The 12,610-nt window shown below is 44.9% G+C and overlaps 1 protein-coding gene across 2 annotated transcripts in view; it reads right to left on the reverse strand.

The window, feature by feature from the left end:
* Positions 1-4,290: 4,290 nt before the first annotated feature.
* BCL2 (BCL2 apoptosis regulator) overlaps positions 4,291-12,610 on the reverse strand; it is a 177,201-nt gene continuing 168,881 nt past the window's right edge. For both annotated transcript variants that reach the window (XM_042910670.1, XM_042910671.1), the window contains one exon: positions 4,291-7,350. In XM_042910670.1, coding sequence (XP_042766604.1) covers positions 7,216-7,350 — 135 coding nt within the window. In that variant the 3' untranslated portion in view covers positions 4,291-7,215. The remainder of the gene's footprint in view (positions 7,351-12,610) is intronic.

Below are 12,610 nucleotides of genomic sequence, written 5' to 3' on the forward strand. Positions count from 1 at the left end.
TTCATTAACGATGTGGGCTCAGATATTTCAGCAGCATAAATTAAGAATGGTACAGGAGCAGACAACCAAGACTACACAGACAGAGAATGAAGTAGAAGGTGGGCAGTGAGGCTGCAGGGTTTTCTTTAATGCAAAACAAACAAACAAACAATAATTTTTGCATAAATATGCAACGAAAAGAAAATATTTAAAATTGATTCGCCTCTCATACTTTTCTATAACAAAAGGAAGCCAGTGCATTTAAATGAGTTTTTGTGACCTTAAGGCTTTATTGTTATTATTTTTTGTTCCTGGAATGAGCAATTATTGCAATTATTATTACCCATTTACCTACTTGCTTGGTGCTGACAGAAAGATTTATTTCAGCACAAAAGCCCTGCTGGGTCCTGGAGGGAGGGAGTATATCTTCTGCTCTTCCCCACCACCCCCCCTTCTCTTCCGCTATGGAGCTCTCAACAGAGCCCAGAGGATGTGCTGAGAGGCGCTGGTGTGCCACTGAAAGAAGTTTGAAAGACAAATTCCACCCTGACACATGTTTGACATTTAATTTTTCCAATTTAAATGTAAACAGTTGCAGAGGATTTAATTTCCAATGCGTTCTTAATAGTATGGGAAAGAAAATTGTCCCCAAACTGTCGATGGCAGAACATTTTTGTATGATGTAATTTATAGCCCCTTGCATGAAGTAATTATGATTCCTGATAAAATGCTTGAGCAATTTCCAGATAGACTTTAATGGGATGAAGAAGTCTTGAGAAGTTAGGCTTCCTCACTCAGCTATCTTAAAATGCGTCAATCAGAATTTGGCCATTCTTTGGTGATGGCACCGTTTCTTTCTTGTTTACAGGTCTCTTCCAAGAGAGAATCCCTGATTTAAAGCCAGTTTGAAATAGAATTTTGACACATATTTTTAACAAGCCTGTCTGAAAAGTTAACAATTGACATTTAAAAAGAGAAGCACTTGGGTGGCTCAGTCGGTTAAGCATCCCTTCAGCTCAGGTCATGATCTCACAGTTCATGAGTTTGAGCCCCGCATCAGGCTCTGTGCTGACAGCTCAGAGTCTGGAGCCTGCTTTGGATTCTGTGTCTCCTTCTCTCTCTCTGCCCCTCCCCTGCTCACACTCTGTCTCTCTCTCTCTCTCTCTCTCTCAAAAAAAAAAAAAAAATTAGAAAAAATTTAAATAGATTTGTTATTTATAGACTTGGAATCTAAATACCATAATGATTTGATACCATAATGATTTGTAGCATCATCTACATGAAAAAAAAAAGACAAGTTATTTTTTTGACACGTGGAAATTTTACATTGTTCCTTTTCTCTCCAAAATTCATCTTTCTACCCTCCGTTTTATCCTGATGCGATACTTCGTAAAACTGAAAGTTTAAAATTAATTAAATTTCTACCGCCAAAGTAAGTCTATGAATTTTTGTGACACAAGGCTTTACATTTTTGTTCCTGGCTCGAGTAATTATTACAACTGTTATTATTATTACCCAATTGTTAAAGATGTACAAATAGGTAATAAATTTTTATAATTATTAAATATAAAAAATGAATTTTATTGGCAACGCACCTCTTACTGAGATGAATGGGGCTGGATTGTTCTCTTCCACTCTTCCCCTGCCAAGAAGGACATGTATTCAGAAACAGAAATTACCTATTACTAGAGAGAGCTAGATTCACCATCAAGTCTATTCTTGCTTTTTGTTTTTATGGACGTCAGCTCTGAGCAGTGTTGTTCGCCTAACAACACGATCTGTGTGGTGTCTAAGCGGGGTGTTTCTCGATCAGATGGAGGCCCCCCAAAGTGGGGCGACGATGGTTGGGTAGAAGCCGGTGGCATGGGAGGTGAAAGAATTCACCCGAGGCAGAACCGAGGAGATAGAAGTTTCGTGAATACGCTGCAAGGGAGCAGTGGGCAGGACAGCAGAGGAGAGGCGGTCTGCAAGGATGCAGCGGGTGGGGCTGTTTTTGAAGGGGGAAGATGAGGAGGTATGTCCACCTACGGACTCTTCCCTTTTTTGGTTAACCGTGTCCCGTTGTAAGCAGCCCATCGGTCAGTTAGGGCCGATGCATATTTTGAGGTGAGTCACCTGATGGAGGGGGCTGTCTGTATTCAGCCAGGTGGGTGCTGTGGGTCCTTCTGCCTTTCATTGCTCAAGCCCGTCTGCCTAAAATAGGCCTCTACAATTTGTATATTGAACAACCTTGTCGTCAGTAGGATACTGGCCTTATTTTTCTGGGGTTGTCCTTATGAATTGGTACAAAACCGTTCCCACTCCACTTGGTTTTCTCCGGTGGGATGCATATTTCACAGTTGTCCAAACTCTGTCCTGTGAGTACAGGCATGAAACAGAGGGATTCTTCGGGTAAGGATAAGGGACTTGTATTACCACTTAACCCAATTCAGCTTTACACTCCACTCTCCCCCACCCCCGCACTGTATTGTGCCTAATATTTAGAAATAGATGTCCCTACCAACCCGAAGTTCTCATGAAGAATCCTGGGGGTTAAAAGTGCAAGTTAGTTGTTTAGCCATTAGACATATCCAGGCTTGAAATATCTACCATTAATGATAAATGTCTAAAAGAGAGCTGGACTTTGAGGGGTTGTGATGTCTCTAGAAGCTACGCCCGCCGCAGAACTTAAAACTGTTTCTCTTTTATTGCAGAACGTCCTTCATGGAGGCATCACCTTGACCCACTAAAGGTTCCCACTTGTTTCCATCCCATCCCCCTACAGTCCTGGCCATTCTGAAAACCTCCTGAACCTGTCTCGGGAAGGTTTTGCTCCTCTGAAAATTCTTCCTCCCTCCCATCCTCGCAACAAATGTCCTTTGTCCTGTAATAATTAAAAAAAAAAAAAATCCCTGAAAGATCCAAATTGAATAACAATACAGATCTGATTGGAACCTTCATAAGCCTGACAATGTAGAATTGTATTTCTTAAAAAGTGTGTAACCACATTTGTCTGAGCTGCAAAAGACACCACAGAATAAGATCAGAATAGAATTTCAACTGACTCCCTAATTTCCTTAGAATGGCTTATATTTCAAGCCCTTCCTGTTTTTTTTTCTGATAGAGTAGGTGTACATTACTAACTATAAGTGATAAGAAAGTATAAAAACAGCCACTGCCCTAAAAGTACAATTGAAATTAGCATTGAAGTTCACATTTATAAATTAGTCATTTTAGCATACGTTTCATTATAACATAAACTACTTATTTACATTTTATCCTGATTATTTTAACTCCTCTTGATTTACAATCACTTCCTAATTTCCCATATTGGGCCAGGACTAGGTCCTTAGATGATAAACAATAAACGTTTACTAACGAAATAAAAGTCACATCTAAATGGAAGGTCAGATCTGAATATGCAGGGAGAAGTCAGCTGAGGCAGAGAATGTTGGGGTGTTTTTTTGTTTTTTGCAAGGCACTTCCTTAATTTGCAATGTGACTTTACTTCAAATCTTAAACTTACAAGACTTTTCAGCCACTGCAACACCTGAGACGAACCGTGTGCTGTGCAGCACGTCAGTTGTCATTTGAGCCTTCAGAGTGCTCGTGCAGCGAGAGCTCAGGAGGACCCAGGTGGTTCCTGGGTGCTTTTCACCTTGTGTGGGTTTTTTTAATGTTTTTATTTATTTTTGAGAGAGAGAGAGAGAGAGAGAGAGAGACAGAGTGCGAGCGAAGGAAGTGCAGAGAGAGAGGGGGACACAGAATCTGAAGGCTCCAGGCTCTGAGCTGTCAACACAGAGCCCGATGCTGGGCTCAAACTTGCGAACCATGAGATCATGACCTAAGCTGAAGTCGGATGCTCAATGAACTGAGCCACCCAGGTGCCCCCTGTGGTGTTTGTTGTTGTTGTTTTTTTTTAATTTTTAGAGAAAGAGAGAGCACAGTCGGGGAGAGGAGCAGAGGGGCAGAGGAAGGGGGAGAGAGAGAGAATCTTCAGCAGGCTCCATGCTCTGCATGGAGTGCAAGGTAGGGCTTGATCCCCGACCCTAGGATCATGACCTGAGCCGAAATCAAGAGTCGGATGCTCAACAAACTAAGCCACGCAGGCACGCCTGTCCTTGTGTTTTTTTTTTTTTTTTTTTTTTTTTTTTTTTTTTAGAGCCCTGGATCCCAATTCGGAAAATGTATGTGCTCTCTTTAACCCTGACCTTGGCCAACATATAAACCGGTAATTCAGGTGTGTATCCCTTCTCAACACAAGATAGGTGGGAACGGTTCTCTGTTGTCTGATCGCGAAATAATGGAGGCATTGAAGGAAAGAAGAAAAAATGACAAGTTGAGGCTTTTATATACGTCCATTGCTTCTAACATGTTTTTAAGAACAAGAAAAATGCAACAACTACTCTTAGAGCAAGTGAAGCCACGATACTATACGGTTTTGGGGGCAGGTGGCCAGGCACATTTACCATTAAAACCAGATACCAAAACCCCACAGCAAAAGAAAACCAGCCAGAAGTTAGCCCCCATGACCTTTTTTTTTTTATATATATATATATACATCTTTAGAATACTCTTCAAATCCTCTTTGAACAATAACAACAACAACAACAACAACAACAACAAAAGACAGTCTTATATTAAAAATGTCCATGTTCTTCACTGTTAACTTCGAAAGCAGCTTGAAGGATTTCGCTATTTGGAGCATACTGCAAATTGACTCCACGAAAATGATCTTGGTAGGATAGCAGCACAGGATTTGATATTCCATACTCATCGCTTTTGACAATGTAAACCTTTCCGAAAATAGTATTTCGCTTAAAAATTAGACTCATTCAAAGGTCTGATCATCCGGTTCCCTGAGGCCTGCCAGGGAGGTCTGGCTTCATACCATGGGTTTCCTGCTTTCTCAGGGTGGCACACAGGCATCACTGCATTTCAGGAAGAATCTGAAGGACAGCCATGGGACGGGCCCTGTGGAAGGAGGGCAGGAGCGCTCTGGATGGATCTGTGTCAAAACAGACCACGTAGAGCAACCCTCTAAAGATCAAACCATCGTGGCCAGAATGTAATCCCCTGGTCATTTCCCATCTGGATTTTCAACTGAATGAATCTCATGGGGTTAACCAAACATGGATGTCGTCCTAACTAATATGAGTTAGATTCTGATTTGCCCAGGGACTAAGAAACCTTCAAGGAACAAGGTCAAAGGGACAAGAGATACGTCCTTCACAATAAACAATTCTGTTGACGTGGAAACACACATAACTAGGTTGAAGCAATCTCCCTCAGTGGCCAGCACGCTCCAGGGGGTTTTCACGTCGCTGAGACCCAGGGATTCTCTCTCCTTATCAGAAATGCTTTTAAAGAATTGAGACAAAAACCCCAAATGGAAAGATGGTAATTTTTGCTAACAAATAGTGTAGAGGCCGTAACTAAATACAATTTTTAAAAAATGCTGAGATGCATGTATTTCTTTAAAGCAGCTTTCAAAACATCAACCACAGCATTAAACATTGAACATAGTACATTCCGAAGTTAATACAGATAAATGGTATATAATGCAATAATGCCACATTTACTCCATAAATGTCTCAAAGCCGATTCTAAACTGGAAAAAAATATTTTCTAGTTTATTAGCTGGAGATTTCACTTCTTTACTACGTCTCTAGAGTTTTCACCACTGACTTTTTTTTTTTTTTCCTTTTTTTCTTTTTTAATGCCCCAGGAGGTGCAGATAAATTCCCACATGCCACACCTGGAACTTTTTTTTTTTTTTCTCCCTCTGTCAGGTTTCCAAAAAAACTCCAAACTACAATGACAAGATAATGTTTTACATCGTAATCCCATAGACATAGGTCAGTTAATCCATGACACCTCGTTTCAACGCTTTCTTTAGGATTTACGACCTTCCCCAAAGTCATTTAAAGCCTGGCTTTCAACTGCGCAGCCAGCACGCATGCCCGGCGGCCACTCCGCACACGCGCTGCACCTGTCTCCTTCCCCCGGTTTCCTTTTGGTGGCGGCATGGCCACCTCCCTCTGCCGGGAAAGGCGCAGTGCCTCTGTTTCCTCCCCTCCACGGTGATCAACGTCTTAAGAGCCTCGGCTTCCAGGTTGCACGCTCCACGAGGGAAAGGGGCCCGACTGGAGGGCCCAGGGCCGCAGGCCCAGGCCGACGACTGTTCTTTCTTGACAGTGGGATTCTGAGCTCTGTCAGCTTCCAGACATTCGGAGACCACACTGCTCTGTTTAAAACCCTTGGAGCCGGCCAGCGAGTGCCCAGGCTCAGTTCCAGGACGGGGCCTCCGAGCTGGGGCAAGGCAGGGCTTCAGACTGTGGCCTCTTAGGGAAACGCAGGCACTTGTGGCGGCCTGATGCTTCTGGATAAGTCACCGAAACGTTCACTTCCTCGCATTCGGGAGGATTCGGTTTCATACACAGACAGAGCCAGTATTGGGGGGCGGGGGGGGGGGGGAGAGTGTATCCAAAAATGTATGAATACGCACATCAGGGCTTAAGGTACTGGATGCTATTGGATAAATTGCTAAAATGCTTCTCGGCACAATTGGTAGCTTAAAAAAATACTTTCCTATGGTTTAACGGCATTTTCCCCATCACTGTCCTTCGCTGTGGAAATCTTGGTGGGTACCAAGTCCATCTGAAGTTCCCCAGTGTTTTCTCCCCACTGGGTCTGTACCATGTGAACCATATGCAAAGTGTGTTGTTCTTCGGGCCAGGAAGAATGGACTTCGCCGAGCGCCTTCCCTCTCTTAATATCGCAGCCCCCAGGGCAAAGAAATGCAAGGAAAATGAACACCTTCTTCCTAACTTCCAACAGCCGGCTTCTGGAACAGTCAAGTCCTTTGTCAGTTTGTTTGCTCTTCAGATGGTGAGTCAGTCCAGCCAACAACATGGAAAACAAATCCGTGTTTATAGGCACAGGAGAGCCAGGTGGAGCTGCCCAGGTGGGGCTTGGCAATTGGCGGTAGGGCTTCCAAAGACAGGAGGTTCAATGGGACTGTCTTAAATAAATAAATCTTTTTTTTTTTTTCTTGAGAATGTAAAAAATAAATGGTATTTCCCTTTGGCAGTAAATAGCTGATTCGACGCTGAGCCCGAAAGCTGTTTTTGTTTTGTTTTAGGTTTTGTTTTTAAGAGACCACGGCTTCGTTTCATGGTACATCACTGGCGATGCATACACTTCTACTGCTTTAGTGAACCTTTTGCATATTCGTTTGTGGCAGGCCTTCTGACTTCACTTGTGGCCCAGATAGGCACCCAGGGTGATGCAAGCCCCCACCAGGGCCAGACTGAGCAGGGCCTTCAGGGACAGCCAGGAGAAATCAAACAGAGGCTGCATGCTGGGGCCGTACAGTTCCACGAAGGCATCCTGCGGGGAAGAGAAGGGGAGACAAAAGAAACAGAATTAGAGAGAGAGAGAGAGCACAGGGTGCCAGCCTACAGGGAGAGTGGCATCCAGCCAGAGGACCGGGGCACCTTCAGAAGGGCGTAGGGAAAAGTAAAACGCTCTTTCGGAGCGGTGATTCAGACCCGCTCTTTTTACTTTCATTCGAGATGTTGTCGTGGAGATCCTGTTGACGGGCCAGGTACCACAGAGACACAGCAGTGAGTGATGTAGACTGAAGGTTCCTACTTCACCGAGCTTTTATCTAGTCGCGGGCCACAGACAGTAAACAAAATAAATGCATCCTAGAGTGTATTCGAGATTCCTAAGTGCTAAGGAGAAAAATAAAATGGCAAAGGCTGTTAGCAAATATCGGAGGCTTTGCAATTTTAGCTAGCATGGCCAATCCTAAAAATAACGAGAAACACTGAGTATGAGTCTGTTCCTTTCTTGAATGCTTGCTGTATGCTAGGCACTTGTAATAAATGTCTCAAATGCATCATTTGATTTATCCTTCATACCAATATTATGGAGTCCTTTTACTTCTGTTCTGAAGAGGGGGGAAAAACTGGGGGAGGAGGGAGGAAACACAGAGGCTAAGGGGTTTGTCTAATCAATGGCAGCGACTGGATTCCAACCCAGAGGCGCACTGGTGCTCTTTGGTCTGCTGATGTCCTCTTACGGCTCACAGCCATCCGGACAGCATCTGTCCGGATGCTGGTGCGGTGGACACACACAGGGTGGCCTCCCTTGGTGGCATGCCTAGGCTCCAAAGTAACAGAGTTCTCCCTGGGTAAAAAAATTGTCACGGGGTTTCTTCCGGGAGAGGCCGGGCTGGATGACCACCACCCTGCGTTTAACTCGAGTTGTGCACGTTGCAAAGCGCGTGGTCACTTCTGGTCAGTTCGTTACGCGTCACCGCAGACCCAGGTCCCTGAGAAAAGAAGACGACTCGTATCTTCCCTTCCTATTGCTGCATCTAAGTCGGGTCTGCAGTACGTCATAACGACATTCTCTGGATTGTTTCACACTGGATCAACCGCTCGATGCTCATTTCTCAGGTTTGTCGGGGGACATTCGTTGGACCCAATAAGTATCTGGACAACTCTCTTAATATATCTGAATGTATAAAACGGTAAGAGAAATTCTTTTTGCTTGGTGTGATTTATTCAGACATGAAGAGAACAAGACATAGTTCCACATTACTCCCAATAACGTGGCATCACAGCACACGATCTCATCACGTGAGACGGTAACATGCGAACGCTTCTGGCTTTGCCGGGTGGAGGTGCCTGTGACAATGTTCAGTGTTTCTATCTGTGAAGGGCAAGTACTGCACGGAGGAACCAGGTACCAGCTTTGTCTCTCCAGTGCCGTTCATGGTTTTGATACACGTAGGTGTTTATGAGTATTTGTTCAACTAGCACTTAAAGTTTTCTGAATTCAATCACTGGTTCGAGTTTGGTCTCTGGCCCAATGCTTCACCAGATGCTTACCCTGCCTACTTGAAATTACTCCCTCTGTTCGTAACAACCTTTGGGAATCTTAGGAGTAGTCCTGAAGGTGAGAGTTTAAGGCATCATTGGGGGGAAATTCCCATGTTATTAAATATAGATTTCCATGGTTATTCTTCATGACTGTATAGTATTCCTTTGCATATATGCTGTACTTGATTTAACCGGTTATCTATTTGAAACTTTTGCGGTCGTAAACGATATTATGATACATTTTTGTACATAAATTCCTGTCTACTTGTTCAGTTGCTTTTGGGGGACAGATTCCTAGAAGTGAACCCAGTTGATCCGTCATCAAAATCGCCCCCACAGGCACAAAGGTTTTGTGATGAGGCACTCCCACTCCCTCCCTGGTTGCCCTGTGATCGGCAACACCATTCACGGAAGTCAGAGAAGGGTTTAGGGCAGTGGTTCTCAAGTGGGTAATCTTGCTCCCCAGGGGACATTAGGCAATGTATGGAGACATTTTTGGTAGGGGTGCTCCTGGCACCTAGTGGGGAGAAGCCAGGGACACTGCGCCATTTTATAACGCACAGGACAGTCCCCACCATAAAGAATCATCCGCCCATTCTTCACGTGGGTGAAGGGTTAGGAGAAACTCTGATCACGGACCACAGAAAACCTAATGGTCCATTTAGCGTGTCAACAGCTTGGGTCAGATTAACACAAGATGAGTTAGTTAGCCTTAGACAAGTGACTGGTCCCCAGCAAGTGGGTGCACTGTACTTTCAGGTGCACTAGATCAACTGCTACCAGGAGAGGGCGCAAGGGTTTTCTTCTTTTCTGCTCTATTGTTGGCATTTTCTAAATTGGAGCCTTAGAAAAGCAAGGCAAGAGACATAAATGAAATACGTGTTTAGTGTTCTTAGCACAAAGCTGAAGTAACGATCACGAATGCTTGTTAAGGAACATACCTTCCCTGTATATAATCAGGGATAAATGGGGCAGGAAGGGGTCAGGACAGATTTATGAGCAGGAGAAACTCTGCTTCTTGTAAAGTGCATCCCAGGATCCCACAGACACAGCTGCAAACACCTAACAGCCCACCCTTCCATGCTGCTCTCGCTGAGGGATGGGCAGGCTGGAACCTCCCAGATGATGCCTGGCAGCCTTCAGGGCCCGGCCCTGGGCTGTGTACAATGTGGCTTGACATCGAGAGGGTCCATGGTTGGGTCCAGCCTTCCTCTAGTTACCAATGGGGTTTTCCTTGGCAGAGTATGAAACGGACTAAGCCCCTTGCTCTCTGACCTTTCTGGCGGCAGAGCCATCCCGAGAATGTGGGGGAAGCGGAGACAAACTGGGGCTGGCATCTTCTCCCTGTTTGCCTGGTGCACGCTACTGATACCAGGGAGCAGAAGAAATGCCCCTCCAAATATCCCTACCTCTCTGGGGCTGAACGATTCCCTCTCCCGACCACCATCCCCTCGTGTAAATAACCGTGCTTCTAATGGACCTAAGGGGCCATTTCTGATGTGCATTATAAAGAAATGCATAATTTCTAGAGTGGGATGAGCCACAGTAGCATCTCTTGACCCAAAGAATAAACACTGAGTCGCTGACTCAGCCCCAGGTGACTGGGAATGGCTCTCAACTTAGGGGAGAAGGTCTGGGTGAAATCCCGGTTTTGACATTTTATTGCTTATGACCTTGAACAAATTATCCAGCCCCGGGCCTCATTTATTTCACCCATAAAGTTGGTTGTTGTGAAGATTAACACAGGCGACTCAAAGCCACTTGCAAACATGGCCTCGAATGTGAACAAGTGGCCGTATTAACTTGTTTGCTAGTCTGCCCTCTTGCAAACCTGCTCTGCCCTTCAGAGTGTCTACTGAGCCCACCATTTCACAGGAGCAATCTACTAGCTCCCTCCAAGGAGTCAGCTTTTGGTTCCGGAGATGCTTGGTCATCTCTATAGAAGTAAGGAGTTAAAATGTACAAATAGGCACATGACGTGTTCCGGTCAAAGATGGGAGGTGATAATACGCTGGCCCTCTATACTTCCTCAGAAATTATTAGGTCAGGGTGTGGGGCTGGGGGGCATCATTTGACCCCCACGACTGGATCCGGCCCCCAAGGTTTGCCCACCTCTGATTGCAAAGGGCAAAGCAGACCCATGCTTTCAGGACTGAAGGTCCCACAAGCTACTTTTATAGAAAGTCTTCTTGCTTTTTCAAACATCCTGATTAGGGCGATTTCCGAAGTCTGTTTGAACAGTCTGTCATTATTTGTTTAAGGTTGAAAGCTGTTTTAAATAAACACATGCTCATTTTATGTATTAAAAGCAACAAAGAGGGAAAAAGAAAACCTGAGGCATCGTCACGTGATGTGGACAAAGTCTCCGTCTGTGCACTTAGGGGTCACCACAACAACTGTTGCTCAGGTCTGGACTGGGGCGGGGGCACCGCCAGATTTCAGAGATGTGTGTGGCAGGTTCCGAGGTGAGTAGCCTTTCTCCTTCAGTTGACCCTCCCCTCAGAGAGGACACGAGCAGGGTCCCAGCTCTGGGTGCTCTTTTGTAGACCGCTTCTCCACCAGCTTCAAATTCAGAGGCCACAGATGGTCTGAGTCTGAGCTCCACCCAGAGCTGGCCCACCAGGGCGGAAGGCCAGACTTCCGACCCCAGACCCTTGCTGCACAGTTGGAAGTAAGCCAGGAGGGTGTGGGCAGGAGCAGATCATACTCAAGACTCCAAGCAAGGGGACCGCAAAAGTGTCCTCAGCCCTCCTGCATTTTGACTGGCCGTGGGGTCATGGGACCTCTCCCACCTGATTCTTTATCTCTCTCCATCTCTCTGTCTCTCCGTCTCTCTCACACCCACCCTTCCCTTGAGGCAACTCTCCAAATTTTCCTTGTCCCTCCAGTACCCTTCAAGAAGTTTCATTTAAATCTGATTCCAAATAAAATGATATTAAGATACAGAGGAGTCAGATTGGCAAAAACCGAAAAAAACACAGTTCTACTGAAGAGGGTGGGGTGGGGGCTGGGGGTGGGAGCCCCGGATAGTCTTACATGATTGATGGACCCCCCAGGTAAAGATAATTGTATTTGTGGTTGGCAATGAATATCAGAAGTTTTAAAAATACGATCCTTTTGTTATGAATCCCACCCCTAGCTATTCATCTTAAAAAAACAATAAAATGCACAGGTTGGTTATGACAGGTAAAACGTAAAAAGAACTGAAATGTCTGAAAATATGATTGGTTAGGTAAACTTATGGCACATCCATACAATGGAATAATGTTCAGCCATTAAAAATTGAACTCTGTATTTACTGGCAAGGAAAGATGTTCCCAACATAGTTTGGAGTGAAACAAGTAACAGCTAAACCAACGTCTGCAAGTTCGGGCCTGACTCGTGGTGGTTTGCAGATCTCCTTAAACACTGGAAAAATTTTTTTTTTTAAGATTTTATTTTTAAGTAATCTCCACATGCAGCGTGGGGCTCGAACTCATGACCCCGAGATCAAAAGTCACGTGCTCTGCTGACTGAGCCAGCCAGGTGCCTCAGGGAAAATTTAATATGGCCTGGTTGGATATGAACAAATTAGAAATTCAGCTACATCCCACAGTCTTTGAGCTGACTGTGGATATAGACATTCTATGGTCATGGGCGATCCTAAGGGGGAAAGTCGTCCTGCCCTCAACAAGCTTCCAATCCAGTGAGGGATGATGTCTCTATGTGCACATCTGAAGTCAATGAAACCAAAGCATGCTGCCATTTTGTATCCTGCA

Source organism: Panthera leo, chromosome D3 (genome assembly GCF_018350215.1).
Source record: "Panthera leo isolate Ple1 chromosome D3, P.leo_Ple1_pat1.1, whole genome shotgun sequence".
Taxonomy (NCBI): domain Eukaryota; kingdom Metazoa; phylum Chordata; class Mammalia; order Carnivora; family Felidae; genus Panthera; species Panthera leo.